This window comes from Oryctolagus cuniculus, chromosome 16 (assembly GCF_964237555.1).
Source record: "Oryctolagus cuniculus chromosome 16, mOryCun1.1, whole genome shotgun sequence".
NCBI lineage: Eukaryota > Metazoa > Chordata > Mammalia > Lagomorpha > Leporidae > Oryctolagus > Oryctolagus cuniculus.
In genome coordinates, this window is record NC_091447.1 from 58,479,771 (window position 1) to 58,495,575 (window position 15,805).

The 15,805-nt window shown below is 72.5% G+C and overlaps 2 protein-coding genes across 2 annotated transcripts; one reads left to right on the top strand and one right to left on the bottom strand.

Moving 5' to 3' along the window:
- Window positions 1–699: 699 nt before the first annotated feature.
- On the bottom strand, window positions 700–8,177 carry R3HDM4 (R3H domain containing 4). Its single transcript, XM_051841871.2, has 8 exons — window positions 8,045–8,177; window positions 4,304–4,458; window positions 3,095–3,219; window positions 2,806–2,929; window positions 2,409–2,494; window positions 2,201–2,286; window positions 2,079–2,134; window positions 700–1,500 (listed from the first exon to the last, which is right to left on the bottom strand). Exons 1-8 carry the CDS (start codon window positions 8,122–8,124, stop codon window positions 1,397–1,399), a joined length of 816 nt encoding a protein of 271 aa, XP_051697831.2. The 5' UTR covers window positions 8,125–8,177; the 3' UTR covers window positions 700–1,396.
- Window positions 8,178–8,201: 24 nt separating this feature from the next.
- Window positions 8,202–11,966, top strand: KISS1R (KISS1 receptor). The gene is made up of 5 exons (XM_051841868.2): window positions 8,202–9,486; window positions 9,791–9,915; window positions 10,612–10,747; window positions 10,919–11,151; window positions 11,225–11,966. The coding sequence occupies exons 1-5, from the start codon at window positions 9,243–9,245 to the stop codon at window positions 11,591–11,593; spliced, it is 1,107 nt and encodes a 368-aa protein (XP_051697828.2). The 5' UTR covers window positions 8,202–9,242; the 3' UTR covers window positions 11,594–11,966.
- The last annotated feature ends 3,839 nt before the right edge of the window (window positions 11,967–15,805 follow it).

Here is a 15,805-nt window from a genome sequence, read left to right on the forward strand (position 1 = left end):
GGGCCGTGGGGAGGGGGAGAGGGGGAGAGGGGGACAGATCTCCCATCGGCTGGTTCACTCCGGGGCTGGGCCAAGCAGGAGCCCCGGGTTCCCCACGTGGGTGCAGGGCCCCCAGCACTCGAGCGGGCACTGCCGCCTCCCAGGTGTGCATAGCAGGGAGCGAGGTCAGGAGCTTTACCCTGGGGCTCAGCTGCTGGGCTACGCCTGGGTCCAGCAGGCCCTCTGCCGTGGCTGAGAACTGGGCAGGGGGCTTCACGGACGGTCCCTGGAGGTCTGAGTGGCCACCCCGGGCACCCCGGCTGCTCCCCTTCCAGCCCAGCTCCCTGCTAACGGCCCGGGAAGGCGGCAGTGACGGAGAGGTGCCAGGGCCCCTGCACGCACGGGGGAGACCTGGGTGGCGCTCCCGGCTCCTGGCTTCAGCCTGGGCCAGCCCTGGCCGTCACTGTTCTTAGATGAAGATCCCCCCGCCCCGCCCCGTGTAACTGTGCCTTTCATGTAAAATGATAATAAATATACAACTTTCAGACGAGGAAGGAGCCAAAGCCAGCCCTGCAGTGAGGCCGCCGGGGGTGTCTGTGGCCACCTGCAGTCACTCCAGCCGCTGATGCCCCGTCCACGGGAACCCGGGCAGCTGAGAGGGGCTGGGCCGGGGGGGGGGGGTCCCAGCCCCCCCCCAAAGAAGCATCTGCACAGCCCAAGGCCAGAGCACCAGAAATTTATTAAACCCTTCCCATTCCCCAAAGCACAAGCCACACGCGGGGGACAGGGGTGCAGGCCAGCTCCACGCAGGGGGCGGGGCCAGGCAGGGGGCGGGGGACACCGAGGGCAGCGGCTTCTGGCCGGAAGTCCTGGACCTCAGTGAGGGGGCAGCGGGGTGGAGAGCAGGGGGGCCCGCGGTGGGGACACACACACACACACACACACACACACACACGGAGGACAAAATGCATAAAACCGGCCCGCAGGACAAAGCCTCTGTCCTGGGTCACGGGGCACACGCATGGACACGCGTGTGCGCACACACGCACGACAAACTGCTCATGGGGCAAGGGGCCAGGTCCTGGGGATGCGCCCCACCCCCAGCCAAGTGAGAGGCAGGGACGGCCAAGCCAGGGCTGGGGCAGGGGTGCGGCTTTCCCCACCCACAGGGAAATTTAAAACCCTACAGCACATCACGACAAATGCATTAAAGGGATAAAACTCAGCCTCCCTCCCCTGGTAGGGCTTCCGACAGGGCCAGAGAAAACTGAAAGAAGTGGAGGTGCCCAGGCCCGGCCTCCTCGCCCAAATACAAGTCCCAGGGCAGGAGCGGCGGGGCGGGGCGGGGCAGGGCAGGAGGGGCAGGCGTCCAGGACAGAATCTAAAAACAGGGCGAGGCGGTCTCGGAGGGCCGCCATCAGCTGTGCTGCTCCAGGTAGGCAGACAGGAGCAGCCCCGGGGGCAGGAAGTCCAGGTGCCGGTTGCTCACTCTCATCTGCCGCCTGCCCTCCAGGTCGGCACCTGTGGAGGAGCAGAGGGGCTCGCGGGTGGCCGCTGCACGGGCCGCTGCAGCCCGGAGCCTGGCCACGAGTGTCCGGCCGCCTTCGCCTATGAACCAGGAGGGACCCCCGCCGCAGCAGCCCAGCCCCCCCACCCGCCCCAGCTCAGTGCCAGAGTCCCCCCCTCCCCCGCCCAGGCCACAGCTCGGAGCCCGCAGAGAAGCCCCCCAAACTCGGGGAACAAAGGCAGGCGGGGCTCCCGCAGACAGGGGAGGAGCCGGCCCGGGGTTGCCGTGGAAACCGTCTCCACGGCAACCGCGGGCGAGAGGCAGGTGTGGGCAGCAGGACCAGCCGGGCACCTGGGGCCAGCCCCCTGCGTGAGATAAGGACCCAGGCCCTCGGGAGGGGGCGCCTGCGCATCTGGGAGCCGCCACACACACACACCCCCCCCGGGGGCCGCTAAGGCCCGGCTCCATCTCCCGCAGCGCCGGCGCGCGGGGCGCTTGTGTCCGCAGCGGCACCGCGCAGCGCCAGGCTCCCCGGGAGCTCCGAGGTCCTGCGTGCCCTGCCCGCCCCCGGCCGGTCGGGGGGGCCACTTACTGGCCGAGATGAGGTCCATGTACTGGCAGACGGCGTGCAGCAGCAGCCTCTCGAAGCTGTGGAGGAGGCCGCGTGAGGGCCGAGGCCAGGCGCGCAGGGCAGCCCCAGCGCCCCCCCCTCACCTGTCGTCCAGCATGGCCGTGTACACCGCCTGCGGCGACACTGAGAAGAACCGCAGCAGCCGCTCCTCCCAGGCCTCCAGCGTCTCCTGCAGACGGCACGGGGGTCAGCCCTGGCCCGGCTCACGCTGACCCTCCCCTCCCGGGGGGGGCCGCCCCCGGCCGCCCGGGCACCAGCACCGCGCAGGTGCAGGAGAGGCCGCGCACTCACCATCGGGATGCGCCTCCGCTTGAGCACCGCACGCAGGCGCCGGCTGATGCGCTGGAAGCACTCGCGGGCAGTGTAGGCCGGGTCCTCTGCAACACGCCAGGGCGCGGCGGCCATGACGCAGCCCCCCACGCCAGCCTGGCCCGCCCACGCACAAACAGGCCCCGCCCACGCCGCACCCAACAGGCCCCGCCCACGCACAAACAGGCCCCGCCCACGCCCAGGCCGCACCCACGCACAAACAGGCCCCGCCCACGCCGCACCCACACACAAACAGGCCCCGCCCACGCACAAACAGGCCCCGCCCACACACAAACAGGCCCCGCCCACACACAAACAGGCCCCGCCCACGCCCAGGCCGCGCCCACGCCCAGGCCGCGCCCACAGGAACCCGGCGCACCTCTCCGCCGGTCCTCCCCGCGACCCGGCCCCCTCCTCCGCGCCTTGCTCTGGCCGTCGCCGTCCAGGTAGCGCAGCACCCGCTCCTGCTCCTCGCCGGAGCGGTTCATGAAGTCGTTCCACACCTGCAGGGCGGGCCGCGATTAGAGGCGCGGCTGCAGGGCGTCTACACTGGCCTGGGGGCCTCCCTGCAGAGCCCGGGGACGCTGCCGGGCTGTGTCCACGGCTCCCAGGCACGGCGTCCCTGGCCAGCGCGCTCCCCACGCCCGGGAGCAGGGAGCCCGCCTCACCTCCACGTAGCTGGCGTTGTTGCAGGCTTCAGCGAAGATGCCCGGAGCCGCGGCCCGCGTCAAGTCGCCGTCCTCCAGCCCCGGCGGGCCGCCGTCGGCCTCCAGCAGGGTCAGCAGGTACTGGGCTAGGAGGAAAGGGCCGCCGGCCGGCCGGGGCTGGGACGCGGGGCCCCCAGGACCCCTCTTCCCCCTGCACCCTGTTAGCCACCTGTCCCCGCGCAAACTCCCCCTCCTCCCCCTACGCATCCCATGAAGCCCCCACCCCAGAACCCGGAGCCCATACTGCAGACCCCGGGGTCTCCCCATCCTCCCGGGGTCTCCCCCAGCCTCCCGGGGTCTCCCCATCCCCCCGGGGTCTCCCCCGGCCTCCCGGGGTCTCCCCCATCCCCCCATCCCCCCGGGGTCTCCCCAGCCCCCGGGGTCTCCCCCAGCCTCCCGGGGTCTCCCCATCCCCCCGAGTCTCCCCATCCCCCCGGGGTCTCCCCCGGCCTCCCGGGGTCTCCCCCATCCCCCCGGGGTCTCCCCATCCCCCCATCCCCCCGGGGTCTCCCCAGCCCCCGGGGTCTCCCCCAGCCTCCCAGGGTCTCCCCATACCCCACCCCGTCTCCCCATCCCCCCGGGTCTCCCCCATCCCCCGGGGTCTCCCCCAGCCCCCCAGAGTCTCCCCATCCCCCCGGGGTCTCCCCATCCCCCGGGGTCTCCTCATCCCCCCGGGGTCTCCCCATCCCCTGGGGTCTTCCCCGGCCCCCTGGGGTCTCCCCATCCCCCGGGGTCTCCCCCGGCCCCCGGGGTCTCCCCATCCCCCCCCCGTCTCCCCAGCCCCCCGGGGTCTCCCCAGCCCCCCCGGGATCTCCCCCATCCCCTGGGGTCTCCCCAGCCCCCCCGGGATCTCCCCCATCCCCTGGGGTCTCCCCATCCCTCCGGGGTCTCCCCCGGCCTCCTGGGGTCTCCCCATCCCCCCGGGGTCTCCTCCACCCCCCCATCTCCCCATCCCCCGGGGTCTCCCCATCCCCCCCCTGGGGTCTCCCCGGCCCCCCGGGTCTCCCCATCCCCCCGGGGTCTCCCCAGGCCCCGGGGTCTCCCCATCCCCCCCGGGGTCTCCCCATCCCCCCGGGGTCTCCCCAGGCCCCGGGGTCTCCCCATCCCCCCCCCCGTCTCCCCATCCCCCGGGTCTCCCCAGCCCCCCGGGGTCTCCCCACCCCCACTCACTGTTCTCCAGCCGTTGGAGGCTCTTGCGCCCCTTGGCCTTGGGCACGAGGTCCGAGTTCCGCACGGCCTGGTTGATGAAGTGCTGTTTCCGCCTGGAGGCAGACAGCCTCTTCACCTGGGCGCTGGCCAGCGTGGGCAGGCAGCCGGGCAGGGGTCTGCAGGCGGGGAGGGGGTGGGCTTCAGGACCAAGACGGGCCAGGGGCCCCGCAGAGCCCCGGCAACAAGGCTCACTCCTCCCGCGAGTGGAGCCCTGGACCCTTAAAACCTCCCGCGCTGTGCCCGTCCCACCCCGGGGCTCTGGCGCAACCCTGGTGACAGGCTGGTAGACTGAGGCCCGGGGGAGGGAGACCGGCCCCTGTGCCCGCCCCGAGCTTTCCCATTTCAGCTGCAGACCAGAGGGCGCCGCAGCCGGCCCGGCAGCAGCCTGCTCTGGGGAAGCAGGAAATCTGGTTCCAACCAGCAGTGGCAACCCAGGACAGCCCCACCCCCACAAGCTCAAGGGGATGGCCAAGCGCCCCCCCCCCCCAGGAGCCAGGACGGGAGAGGCTGCAGAGACCCCCTCCGAGCTAATCCGGCCCCCTCCAGGCAGAAGGCATTAAGGAGGGAGGCTCAGCTGGCCGGCCAAGCCTCCCGCTGGGGCCCACGGTGGGCGGGCAGGTGGTGCCCAGGGCCCAGCAGGCACCCGGGAGCGGGCCGGGGAGGGGGCCGCGGCTGGACTCTCATCAGCCTGGGACAGAGACCACGACACGCGGGGGATGATCCCACCAGGCTCAGAGGCCCACACCTCCGCAGCCCACGGTGGGGTCTGGGGGACCAGGGCTGCTCCCACCTGGTGCGGGGTTCCTCGGGCGCCCCCAGGGCTGGCATGGGCCCCCTGGCTCTGTCCAAGTCTCTGCTGAGCCCCCTTTCCCAACACACCCCCCACGGCAGGTGCCCACATCCCAGCCCAGACACACGCGAGGAACAGGCACGAAATCCTGGCCCCTCGAGACCCACGGGTGCCCCCCACCCCCAGCACAAAGCAAACAGGCCGTAGCCATATCCGGGTGCCGGGTTCGAGTCCTGCCTCTTGATGCGCACCCCGGGGGCAGCAGTGGTGGTTCAAGGGCTGTGCACCTGCCACCCACACCAGAGCCCTGGATGGAGCCCCCGGCCCGGCGCTGGCCGTCGTGGCCGTGTGGGGAGCACACCGGTGGATGGGACCTGTCTCTCGCTCTAAGTCCAACAGACAAAACCCACGCAGGCTGCAGCCCCCCGGGGCCCTCGGGAGGTGGCCTGGGATGCTGTTTAGGCAAAAATCTACGGAGAATCTGCCGGGCAGGTAAGCGTGCCACACACAAGGACCAACAGCGGCCACCCAGGCAGGGGCACGGGGCAGCCTGGAACCCTCACAGCCGAGGGAGCCGGAGGCCCAGTCCTCACTGGCCTGCCGCGACCTCCGCCCCCTCTCCAGAGAGAGTCTCCCAGCAGTCCCTGGGAGCCCCACCGGCTCGCCGCCTGCTTGGTTTCCTCTGCTGACGGGGAGCTCACCTCCAACCCCGGGCCACACAGCTTCTGCTCAAAGTCCCTGGACTGAGCCTTTACCCCGTGACGGGCTTGTGTGCCGCCGTCTGCGCCGTCGCCCCAGGAGCTGGGATGGGCGCTGAGACTCCACCAGGAGCTGCCACCCAGGGCACCCCAGCCCAGACCTCAGATTCACCACGGCCTCCCCAGGCTCCGCCCCGGCAGCTGCTCCGGGCTGATAACAGTGGCCACATCCCAGGGGCTGTCGGGGAGCCCCGGAACCCCCACACCCCAGAGGAGGAAGCCCAGGAGCCTAGGAACAGGCTCTGCCCTGCACCCCACACGCCAGGGGCAGAGTCGACGTGAACGTGGCCCCCGGCTTCCCCCAAAGCCCCCACGTCTCCTGCCCTGCTCCAGGGCCGCCTGGTGGGAGTGGGCGGAGCCAAGAAACACCCCTGCTGGCTCAGGAGAGGGACCCACGCCGCGGCCCAGGCAGGGGTGCTCCCGCCCAGCACCCCGGGAAGGGCCCAGCGCCTGGCTGAACCAGCAACGCTGTGTGCCGGACCAGGGCGCGTCAGCCACCCTGCGGGACGGCAACGCCACGTGCGTCCTGGTGCAGAAAAACCAAACAGATGATGTGGCAAAAACACAAAACAGCTTCCGGGCGGGGGCTCACTGAACCCCGTTTCTCCTCTGCTCACCCTGTCCCCCGTGCCTTGAAGCCGCGAGCCTGGGATTCACCACTCTCTGTTCCGCTCTGCCCAGGGAACCCCAAAGTCACTTCCAGGCTCTGACCTTCACCGTTCCACTGGGCCCAGCAGCGGCAGGTCAGCGTTTCCCACTTCCTTCCCACCGAGGCGGGAACCAGGTGTCTCCACTGGTGCCACCCGGGGCCTCTGCACGCCTGTGCCCCCAACTGCCCACCCCTCCCTGCCCAATTGCTGGGCCAAGTTGTGACACAGTGGGAAAAGCCACCACCTGGTGCCGGCGTCCCACACGGGCACCGGTTCGAGTCCCGGCTGCTCCACTTCCACCCAGCTCCCTGCTAGTGCTCCTGGGAGAGCAGTGGACAATGGCCCAAGTGGTTGGGCCCCGGCACCCACGTGGGAGGCCCGGATGGAGCTCCTGGCTCCTGGCTTCAGCCTGGCCCAGCCCTGGGCATTGTGACATCTGGGGAGTGAACCAGCGGATGGAAGACCTCTCTCTCTCTCTCTCTCTCTCTCTCTCTCTCTCTCTCACCGGCCAGGCTGGGCAGTGGGAGAAGAGGCCTCTCGGGTGCCCCCACTCCTACGCCCTGAGGGTCTCAAGATGGGAACCCACTTCCCCAGGGCGGAAACACACCTCTGCCACTGCCCGGCTCCTCCCAAGTCCCCGAGCAGGAAGCCAGGGTGGACGTGACTCAGCCCAGGGCAGGGCCGCGGGGGTGCCCAGCAGTCCCCGCCCCTGGGCCGGGGGGGGGGGGGGGGAGGGCCGGGCAGCTGGCAGGTGAGTGCCCCGAGGAGGCCCCGCAGTGGCCAGCAGGGCTGGAGTCCAGCCCCGCTGCTGCCCACCGCAGGCGGCCCCAGGGGCCCATCTGGGTGGTCAGCGGCCCCCTGGAAGGTGCAGCCCGGCCCGGTGCCGTCATGACCACAACCAGGAACAGACGGCTGGGCCTCCAAGGCCGTTAGGGAAACTCCCAATTAAAGGACCGGCGGCCACTCGGGGCGATGTGGCCATCACAGGAAACCCAGGCCCGGAGGGCAGAATAACCGGCCAAGGGCTCACCCCGCGGTGCGCGCCCTCACAGCCCCGGGCGAGCGCCCACGGCCGAGGTTCGCGTCCGCGGGTGCTTAGGTCCCCGCCCCCACCTCGGTGCTAACCCAGAGAAAACCGAAGAGCCCAGTGCACTCCGGAAGCGGTCGCGGTGGGGGGCCCTCGCGCCCAGCAGAGGCCTGGCTCGCCTGCAGGTGCAAGGCGCTGGCTGCCCAGGTGCGCGGCGGCCACCGGTGGAGCCCCCAGACCCGCAGCCGCACGCTCGCGCAGGGGCCCGGTGGGAGGTCCAGGCGGGGACAGGTGCCCCCGCGCCGGAAACACGGGTGTGCGGGACAGGGGGGAGGCACGGGGGCCAGGTGAGTGCCCAGGTGCAAGTGAAGCCGCCCCCCCCCCGCCAGGTCTGGGGGCCAAGGGCTCGCACGCAGCAGGGGCGGAGCGGGGCCTGGGGTACCCGGGGAGGGGAGGGGTCCGCCCTCGCGCGCTCACAGCGTCCGCCGTCCGCTCGCGGCGCCCCCCGCCGCCGTCGCCGCCTCCGGGCCGCCGTCCGGGTTCCCGGGGGCGACCATGGCTCGGTCGCCGTCGCCGCTGTTGTCGCCGCCGCCCGGCAGGGCCTTCCCCGGCCCGGCAGGAAGTGACGGCCGCCAGAGGCGGGCCGGGGCGGGGCCTGCGGGCCGGCGCGGGGCGGCCCCGCGGCGGGGAGTGGGACGCCTGCCCTGGGTCGCTCACCCCCAAAACCGCACAGGGCAGCCCCCGCTTCTTCTTTCAGCCACCGACCAGGCGCATGCGGAGCAGCGGTGACCCACGGAGGGCCCGTGGGCAGGGGCGGCCAGCGGCGGACCCGCCGTGGAACCTGGCGTCCCAGCCCTTCAGCCCCCATCCTGCTAGGTCCCACGTGGCGTGGCGGGAACCCCTGGGCGAGGACCGCACAGCTCGGCTCACACAGGGGACAGAGGGGTTGGGACCCAGCCGTGACACCTTGGGGGCTGGGCTGGGGCAGATGGACAGCAGGAGCCGGTGCCTGGCCCTTGTCCAAGGCCTGGTCACCCCAGGGCCTGTCCCTGGGAGGTCGTCACCCCTCTTCCAGCCCCTCCCTCCTGGTCAGGAATGACCTTTAGGGATGGAAGGAGGTGGACGTGCACAGCAGCCGCAGACACAGCCTGGCCTGGGTCCGAGTCCGGCTCTGCTCCCTGGCCCAGCCTCCTGCCCGTGTACACCCTGGGAGGCAGCCGCAGCAGGTGGGGGCCCAGGCGCTGGGCCCCCTGCTGCCCACGTGGGAGCCCGCGTGGAGCTCCTGGCTGCAGCGCTGCTGTCCCCACCTGCAGGGTCACTCACGGCCGGGCAGCATCCACCAGGCACAGGACACCCTCGCCTGCCCTGACGTCCCCACTCCCAGGGTCCTGCGGAGTGGCGCCCCACGGCCCCCTCTCCTGGTTGCCCTTGGCAATCCCCGGCCCCCCGCAGGGCCTCCCGCTGGTCCCCACCTGCGCCTGCACCCCGGGCGGGCGGTGAGAAGAGAGGAAGGCTGTGGTGCAGGTGCGGGGGGCGTGGGCAGGGATTGGCCAGCGGCCGCAGAGGCAGCAGGAGGCCAGGGAGAGGGAGGGGGTGGCGGGACATAAAAGTGCGGCTCTGCGGTGCTCCGGGACCGACGGCCTGCAGCCCACAGGAGCAGGCGGACGGCGAGGCCATGGGCGCCGAGGCGGCGTCGAGTTCCCCCGCGTCCTGGTGGGCGCCGGCCAACGCATCGGGCTGTCCTGGCTGCGGCGCCAACGCCTCGCAGGGCGCAGCGCCGGCTGCGTGGCCGGTGGACGCCTGGCTGGTGCCGCTCCTGTTCGGGGCACTCATGCTGCTGGGCCTGGCCGGGAACTCGCTGGTCATCTACGTGGTCTGCCGCCAGAAGCGGATGCGGACCGTGACCAACTTCTACATCGGTGAGGGCGCTGGGCGGTGGTGCCGCGTCCTGCGCCCCCGGGGAGGGGGGCGTCTCCTCGCGCCCCTCCCCGGGGGCCTGGGGCTGTCTCTGCGCAAGGGTCAAGGCGCGTGCGTGGCCGGGCCGGGCGCTGCCCCTCGCGGAGCGGCGGCGATCCCGCCCAAGGCGCCAGGAGCGCCGAGCCCTTTTGGACCTGCGTGCGGGGCTCCTGCAGGTCCGTGCGGGGGGGCGGGGGGCGCGAGCCCGGCCCCTGGGCCAGGGCGGGGGTGACGGGGCGGGGCCTCGAGCGTCCGCCGCCCCCGCAGCCAACCTGGCGGCCACCGACGTGACCTTCCTGCTGTGCTGCGTGCCCTTCACCGCCCTGCTCTACCCGCTGCCCGCCTGGGTGCTGGGCGCCTTCATGTGCAAGTTCGTCAACTACATCCAGCAGGTGCGCGGGCGGGGCCGAGCCTGGTGGGCGGGGCCTGATTGGGCGGAGCCTTGTGGGCGGAGCTTGGATGGTCTGGGAGGAGCCTTGGGGAGGAACGAGGCTGGGAAGAGCCTGATGTGTGGGGTTGGGGCGTGCTAGGTGGAGCCTGGTGTGGGCGGGGTGCTCGCTGTAGGCGGGGCCTGGCGCTCTGGGAAGAGCTTGTGGGGAGGGGCGGGGCCGGGAGGAGCCTGTTGTGGGAGGAGCGCTGGAAGGAGCCTGGTGTGGGTGGGGCGCTGGGTGCTCTGGGAGGAGCCTGGTGTGGGCGGGGCTGGGAGTGGCCCACTGTGGGCGGGGCCTGGGTGCGCTGGGGGAAATATCTGTGCGTGGGTTGGGCCGGGGAGCACTGGGAAGAGCCTGATGGGGCAGGACCGGGCGCGTGGGCGGGGCCGCAATGTGGGGGCGGGGCAGAGCCTGGCCTCAGCGCAGGAGAGGGGGTCTCAGGCGACTGGGGGTCTGCAGCTGCCCAGGGTGCCCCGCCTCTCCCAGGGTCGGGCCCGGGGTACCAGGCAACCCCCAGAGGCTCCCTCCCCTCGCTCCCTCCCGCGCTCCTCTGGCCCCTTGCCTCCGTAGCCGCCGGACACCCCTCCGCCTGCCTGCGTGGAGCGACAGGTGGGGTCCCGGCAGGGGGGACGGCAGGGGGGCTCCCGGCTTTTCCAGGTCTCGGTGCAGGCCACGTGCGCCACGCTGACAGCCATGAGCGTGGACCGCTGGTACGTGACGGTGTTCCCGCTGCGCGCCCTGCACCGCCGCACGCCGCGCCTGGCGCTTGGCGTCAGCCTGGGGATCTGGCTGGGTGAGTGGTGGGCGCGGCTGCACGTGGCGGGGGGGGGGGGGGAGGCGGCGAGCCGGGCGTTCGGGACAATGGGCGCGGAGCCTCAGACCGGGCCAGAGGTCCGGGCCATGGGCCGGACCCGGCTCCGCGAAGCCCCGGGCGGGCGCGGAGCTCACGCGGGCCCCGGCGCAGGCTCGGCGGCCGTGTCAGCGCCGGTGCTCGCCCTGCACCGCCTCTCGCCTGGGCCGCACACCTACTGCAGCGAAGCCTTCCCCAGCCGCGCGCTGGAGCGCGCCTTCGCGCTCTTCAACCTCCTGGCGCTGTACCTGCTGCCGCTGCTGGCCACCTGCGCCTGCTACGGGGCCATGCTGCGCCACCTGGGCCGGGCCGCCCTGCGCCCAGCGCCCGCCGACGGCGGCTTGCAGGTGCGCGGCTTCGCGGGTGCGGGGAGGGCCGGCGGCCCCGCGCTTCTTCTGACGCCCGCTCCCGCGCCCGCAGGGGCACCTGCTGGCGGCGCGCGCCGGGGCCGTGCGGGCCAGGGTCTCCAGGCTGGTGGCGGCCGTGGTCCTGCTCTTCGCGGCCTGCTGGGGCCCCATCCAGCTGTTCCTGGTGCTGCAGGCGCTGGGCCCCGCCGGCGCCTGGCACCCGCGCAGCTACGCCGCCTACGCGCTCAAGACGTGCGCGCACGGCCTGTCCTACAGCAACTCGGCGCTCAACCCGCTGCTCTACGCCTTCCTGGGCTCGCAGTTCCGACGCGCCTTCCGCCGCGCGTGCCCCTGCGCGCCGCGCCCGCGCGCGCCCGCGCCCCCAGACCCCGCCAGGGCTCCGCGGCCGTGTGCTCCGGGGGAGCCGCCCGCCCCGCGCTGAGCGCGCTCCTTGCAGTCCGCACTGCCCCGCAGCTGCCCCTGTGCTGCCCAGAGCGCCGACCCCCCCCCCCCCCCGCTTGCCGTTGGCGCTGCTGGGTCCGCATTCGCTGAAACCCACGATGCGCTCCCGGCCGCGTGCACAGCTTTTCTCCCACGCGGGACCGCGACGCTGAGGTCCCTCCACTCCCAGAGGCAGCGGACTGTGAACTCCCAGCGGGCTTTGGGGCTACCCCGAGGCCACGTGTGTCCCACGTCAGTGCCACCCACGTGGGAGCCCCGAGGGGGTGCCCGGCTCCCGCCCCGGCCATTTGGGGAGTGAACCAGCAGATGAAGATCTCTTTCTCCCTCTAATTAAAATCAGTTTTGAATGAGCACATCCTAGAGTGGGTGACACCAGGGACCCCTGCCTGGAGCGTGTGCAGAGGAAGACGGTGGCAGCCGCTGAGTGCCCCCCCCGTGGGGTGCAGGGCGCCCGGGCGAGGGGTCAGCAGCCCAGGCCCTGACCTCGCAGGGCTCGGCCAGGAGGCTCTGACGGCCCACGTGGCCTTGACCGGGAAGCCCGTGCCGATGTGTTCTTGGGACTTCGAGGCCACATCTGGGGGTCGGATCTGGGGATCGGAGTTCGTCTGTTCAGGTCTGGCGGCCAGCCGCAGCCCCTGGAGGTGCCCCCCACCAGTCCCTGCCCCACACTTGGTGTCACTCCCCTCCTGACCCCCCCACTCCACACCGCAGCCCCGGCCGGCCGCTGCCAGCCCCGGGTGTGGTTCAAGAAGCCCCGAGCTGAGTGGGAGGGGTGGGGCCCAGAGCCACGTGGGAGACGCGAGTGTCCCTGTGGCCTCTCGCGGTGACGGAGTCCTGGGACTGAGCACAGCTGAGCAGCGCCGCTGGGGAGCAGAGAACTGCACGCACACACGTGCACATGCACACACGGAGCACACACGTGCACACACGGAGCACACGCGTGCACACACGGAGCGACTCAGCCGGCTCCGGCTCCGGCTCCGGCTTCCCGCCGGACACCCCAGGCAGACCTGCGGGCAGCAGTGCCGGCTCAAGCCCTGCGGGCCCGGATGGAGCTCCGGGAGTGAGCCAGGGGCCAGGGACTCTGGCGCCGGCCGTCTGTGTCACTCAGCCTCGCTCGCGAATAAGCAACACCTTCAAAACTAAAGTAAAAGCCCTGGCGAGGCATCCGGGTGAGGAGCGCTCTGGCCGACCCTGGGGGGCGGGGCAGCGAGTGGAGAGGCAAAGTGACCCCAGCACACCGGGCAGCCTGCCCCAGGCGCGGGTAGGGTGGGGGTTCTCTGGAGGAGGTGATCCAGGAAACAGGAACTGAGCTGGGGTGGGGAGGAGCCCAGGGGAGGGGGTGCACGCCGGTGCCAGGGCCCCGGGCGGTCAGTCTGCAGATGGGGGGCTGGCCGGGCTCCGGGCAAGGGGTGTGGGCCTTCCCAGGCGGCCTGAGGACTCTGGAGCCACCAGGACCAGGCCTGGGAGGGGCCTCGGCTGGGCCATAGAGGTGTCTGGGTGGGTCCTGGCGTGGGAGGGCAGGGCAGGGGCAGGTGCCCCCTGGGGGGGGTTGGTGGGTTGGGCAGGACTTGGAGTCGCTGGAGCCGCAGATACCCAAGGAGCAGCTTTAGTCGAATGCTTTACGTATAACGCACAGTGCAAGCGCCTGTGTGGGATATTCCCGTGCCGGGAGCAGCCACGCGTGGCTCCCCGGAAGCTCCCTTCTCCAGCGGTCCGGATCCCAGCGAAATTCGCGTTCTGGCGCCAGCGCGCCCCCTGCCGGACACCTGCGGGGCTGCGGCCTGGTGGGCGGGGCTTCGTCCCAGGCCCCACCCCGTCGGCCCCGTCCGTCCGCGTGTGGTTTCGCAGCCGCCCGGCAGGGGGCGCGCGCGCCCCGCGGAGGGTCCCCGCGCCCCTCGCGGCCCGGCGCGGCTGGGGCTGGGGGCGTCCCCGGGGCCCGCGGGGAAGCCGCTCCTCGGTGCCCGGCTGCGCGGTGCAGTCCCCGGGGCTCCGCGGGCGTGCAGGTGCGCCTGGGTGGCCCCGTCCCGAGTCCACGCCCCGCGACCCCGTCCCGAGTCCACGCCGCGCAGGGTGCTGACCGCGCGTGTTTGCCGCGGTTGCGGCCGGCATCCCTTCTTTCGGAAGAAATGAAAGCGATGTCTCCGTGTGGGTCCGCGGCCGAGCTGGGGACGCAGCCCCGGTGTGGACCGAGAGTCCCGATGTGGTCAGGGAGCCCCGGTGTGAACAGAGTCCTTGTGTGAATGGGGAGCCCCGGTGTGGACGCAGCCCCGGTGTGGACGGAGCCCCTGTGTGGGCCGAGAGCCCCGGTGTGGACACAGCCCAGTGTGGTCAGGGAGCCTCGGTGTAGACAGGGAGCCCGGTGTGGACGGAGCCCGGTGTGGTCAGAGCCCCGGTGTGGTCAGAGAGCCCCGGTGTGGACACAGCCCGGTGTGCATGGGGAGCCCCGGTGTGGACAGAGCCCTGGTGTGGTCAGAGAGCCCCGGTGTGGACGGAGCCTGGTGTGGACGGAGCCTGGTGTGCACGGGGAGCCCCGGTGTGAACGGAGCCCGGTGTGGACAGAGCCCAGTGTGGTCAGGGAGCCTCGGTGTAGACGGGGAGCCCCGGTGTGGACGGAGCCCGGTGTGGTCAGAGCCCGGTGTGGACGGAGCCCGGTGTAGACAGGGAGCCCCGGTGTGGTCAGAGAGCCCCGGTGTGGACAGGGAGCCCGGTGTGGACGGAGCCCGGTGTAGACAGGGAGCCCCGGTGTGGTCAGAGAGCCCCGGTGTGGTCAGAGAGCCCCGGTGTGGACGGAGCCCGGTGTGGTCAGGGAGCCTCGGTGTGCACGGGGAGCCTCGGTGTAGACGGGGAGCCCCGGTGTGGACGGAGCCCGGTGTGGTCAGAGAGCCCCGGTGTGTGGACGGAGCCCCGGTGTGGACAGAGCCCGGTGTGGTCAGAGAGCCTGGTGTGGACGGAGCCCAGTGTGGACAGAGCCCGGTGTGGTCAGGGAGCCTCGGTGTAGACGGGGAGTCCCGGTGTGGACAGAGCCCGGTGTGGTCAGGGAGCCTCGGTGTAGACGGGGAGCCCCGGTGTGGACGGAGCCCGGTGTGGGCAGAGCCTGGTGTGGTCAGAGAGCCCGGTGTGGACGGAGCCCGGTGTAGACAGGGAGCCCCGGTGTGGTCAGAGAACCCCGGTGTGGACGGAGCCCAGTGTGGACAGAGCCCCGTGTGGTCAGGGAGCCCCGGTGTGCACGGGGAGCCTCAGGCCCTGGGGCACGAGGAGGCGGGGTGCTGTCCACGCCGGGGCTCCCACTTCCTGCCGCTGGGACGCCGCGAGGTCGGGGCGGGGGTCTTGGAGGGGCCCAGGTGTGCGGGGAGGGTCGAGGCCCCCACGCCCGGAGCCGCAGCCCAGCGGTCTGTGACAGGTATCTGCTCCCTCCCCGGGACCCCACCCCCCCCCGGGAGCGGGGCTCTGCGCCCCCCACCCACTCCCCGCCCGCCGAGGGGCGGGGTCGTGCTGCCGGAGCCACGCCCACCGCGCGGACAAAAAGCGGAGGGGGGTCGGGGGCTCCCGCACCTGTCCCCCGGGTGCCGACTGCTGGGGCCGCGTGGAGGCTGGAAGGCCGGGGGTGCGGGGCCGCTCTGGGGCACCCACTCCCGGGGGTGTCGGAATCCCGGGGAGGGGGGTGGCAGTGGGAGGGGGCGGCGCCGCCGGAGGCAGGGCAGGGAGGGCCGCCGGGCTCCGAGTCCGGGGGGGGAGAGGGCGCACCCTGGCTCAGTCTCGCCTGGAGCGCAGCGCTCCGGACCCCGCACCCAGCGCCGCGCCTCTGTTTGCCGATCTGCGAAATGGACCGGCCGCAGAGGCGGGAGGGCCGGGGTCCGGGCGGGGGTCGCGCCTCAGCCCCGCAGCCGCTCGCACACCCCGCGGGGCCCCCGCTCCGCCCCGTCCCGGCCCTCGTCGGGTCCTCAAAACCCATTTCACGGACTTGGACAACGAGGCCGCCGGGGGGCCAAGTGCCACCGGTCCGGCTGCTCAGCCTCAGGGGCAGGGGAGAAATTCTGAGTCGAGCGCTCCACCGCCTTCGGCGCGCGCGAGGAGGGGAGAGGGTCTCTGGCCCGGGTCCCTCCCCGGGTCCCTCCCCGCCCCCGCCCCGGAGCGCGCGCGCCCAGGCCCCACCCCCGCCCCTCCGCCGGCCTCCCGGCCCGGCCCGCAC

Excerpts from the sequence above, each read along its gene's own strand:
- KISS1R (XM_051841868.2), top strand. The coding sequence starts at position 9,243 with ATGGGCGCCGAGGCGGCGTCGAGTTCCCCCGCGTCCTGGTGGGCGCCG. Across the intron at positions 9,487-9,790 it reads CGTGACCAACTTCTACATCG|CCAACCTGGCGGCCACCGAC; the intron begins GTGAGGGCGCTG and ends CCGCCCCCGCAG. Across the intron at positions 11,152-11,224 it reads CCGCCGACGGCGGCTTGCAG|GGGCACCTGCTGGCGGCGCG; the intron begins GTGCGCGGCTTC and ends CCGCGCCCGCAG.
- R3HDM4 (XM_051841871.2), bottom strand. The coding sequence starts at position 8,124 with ATGGTCGCCCCCGGGAACCCGGACGGCGGCCCGGAGGCGGCGACGGCG. Across the intron at positions 2,930-3,094 it reads ACAACGCCAGCTACGTGGAG|GTGTGGAACGACTTCATGAA; the intron begins GTGAGGCGGGCT and ends CCCGCCCTGCAG. Across the intron at positions 2,135-2,200 it reads ACGGCCATGCTGGACGACAG|CTTCGAGAGGCTGCTGCTGC; the intron begins GTGAGGGGGGGG and ends CCTCCTCCACAG.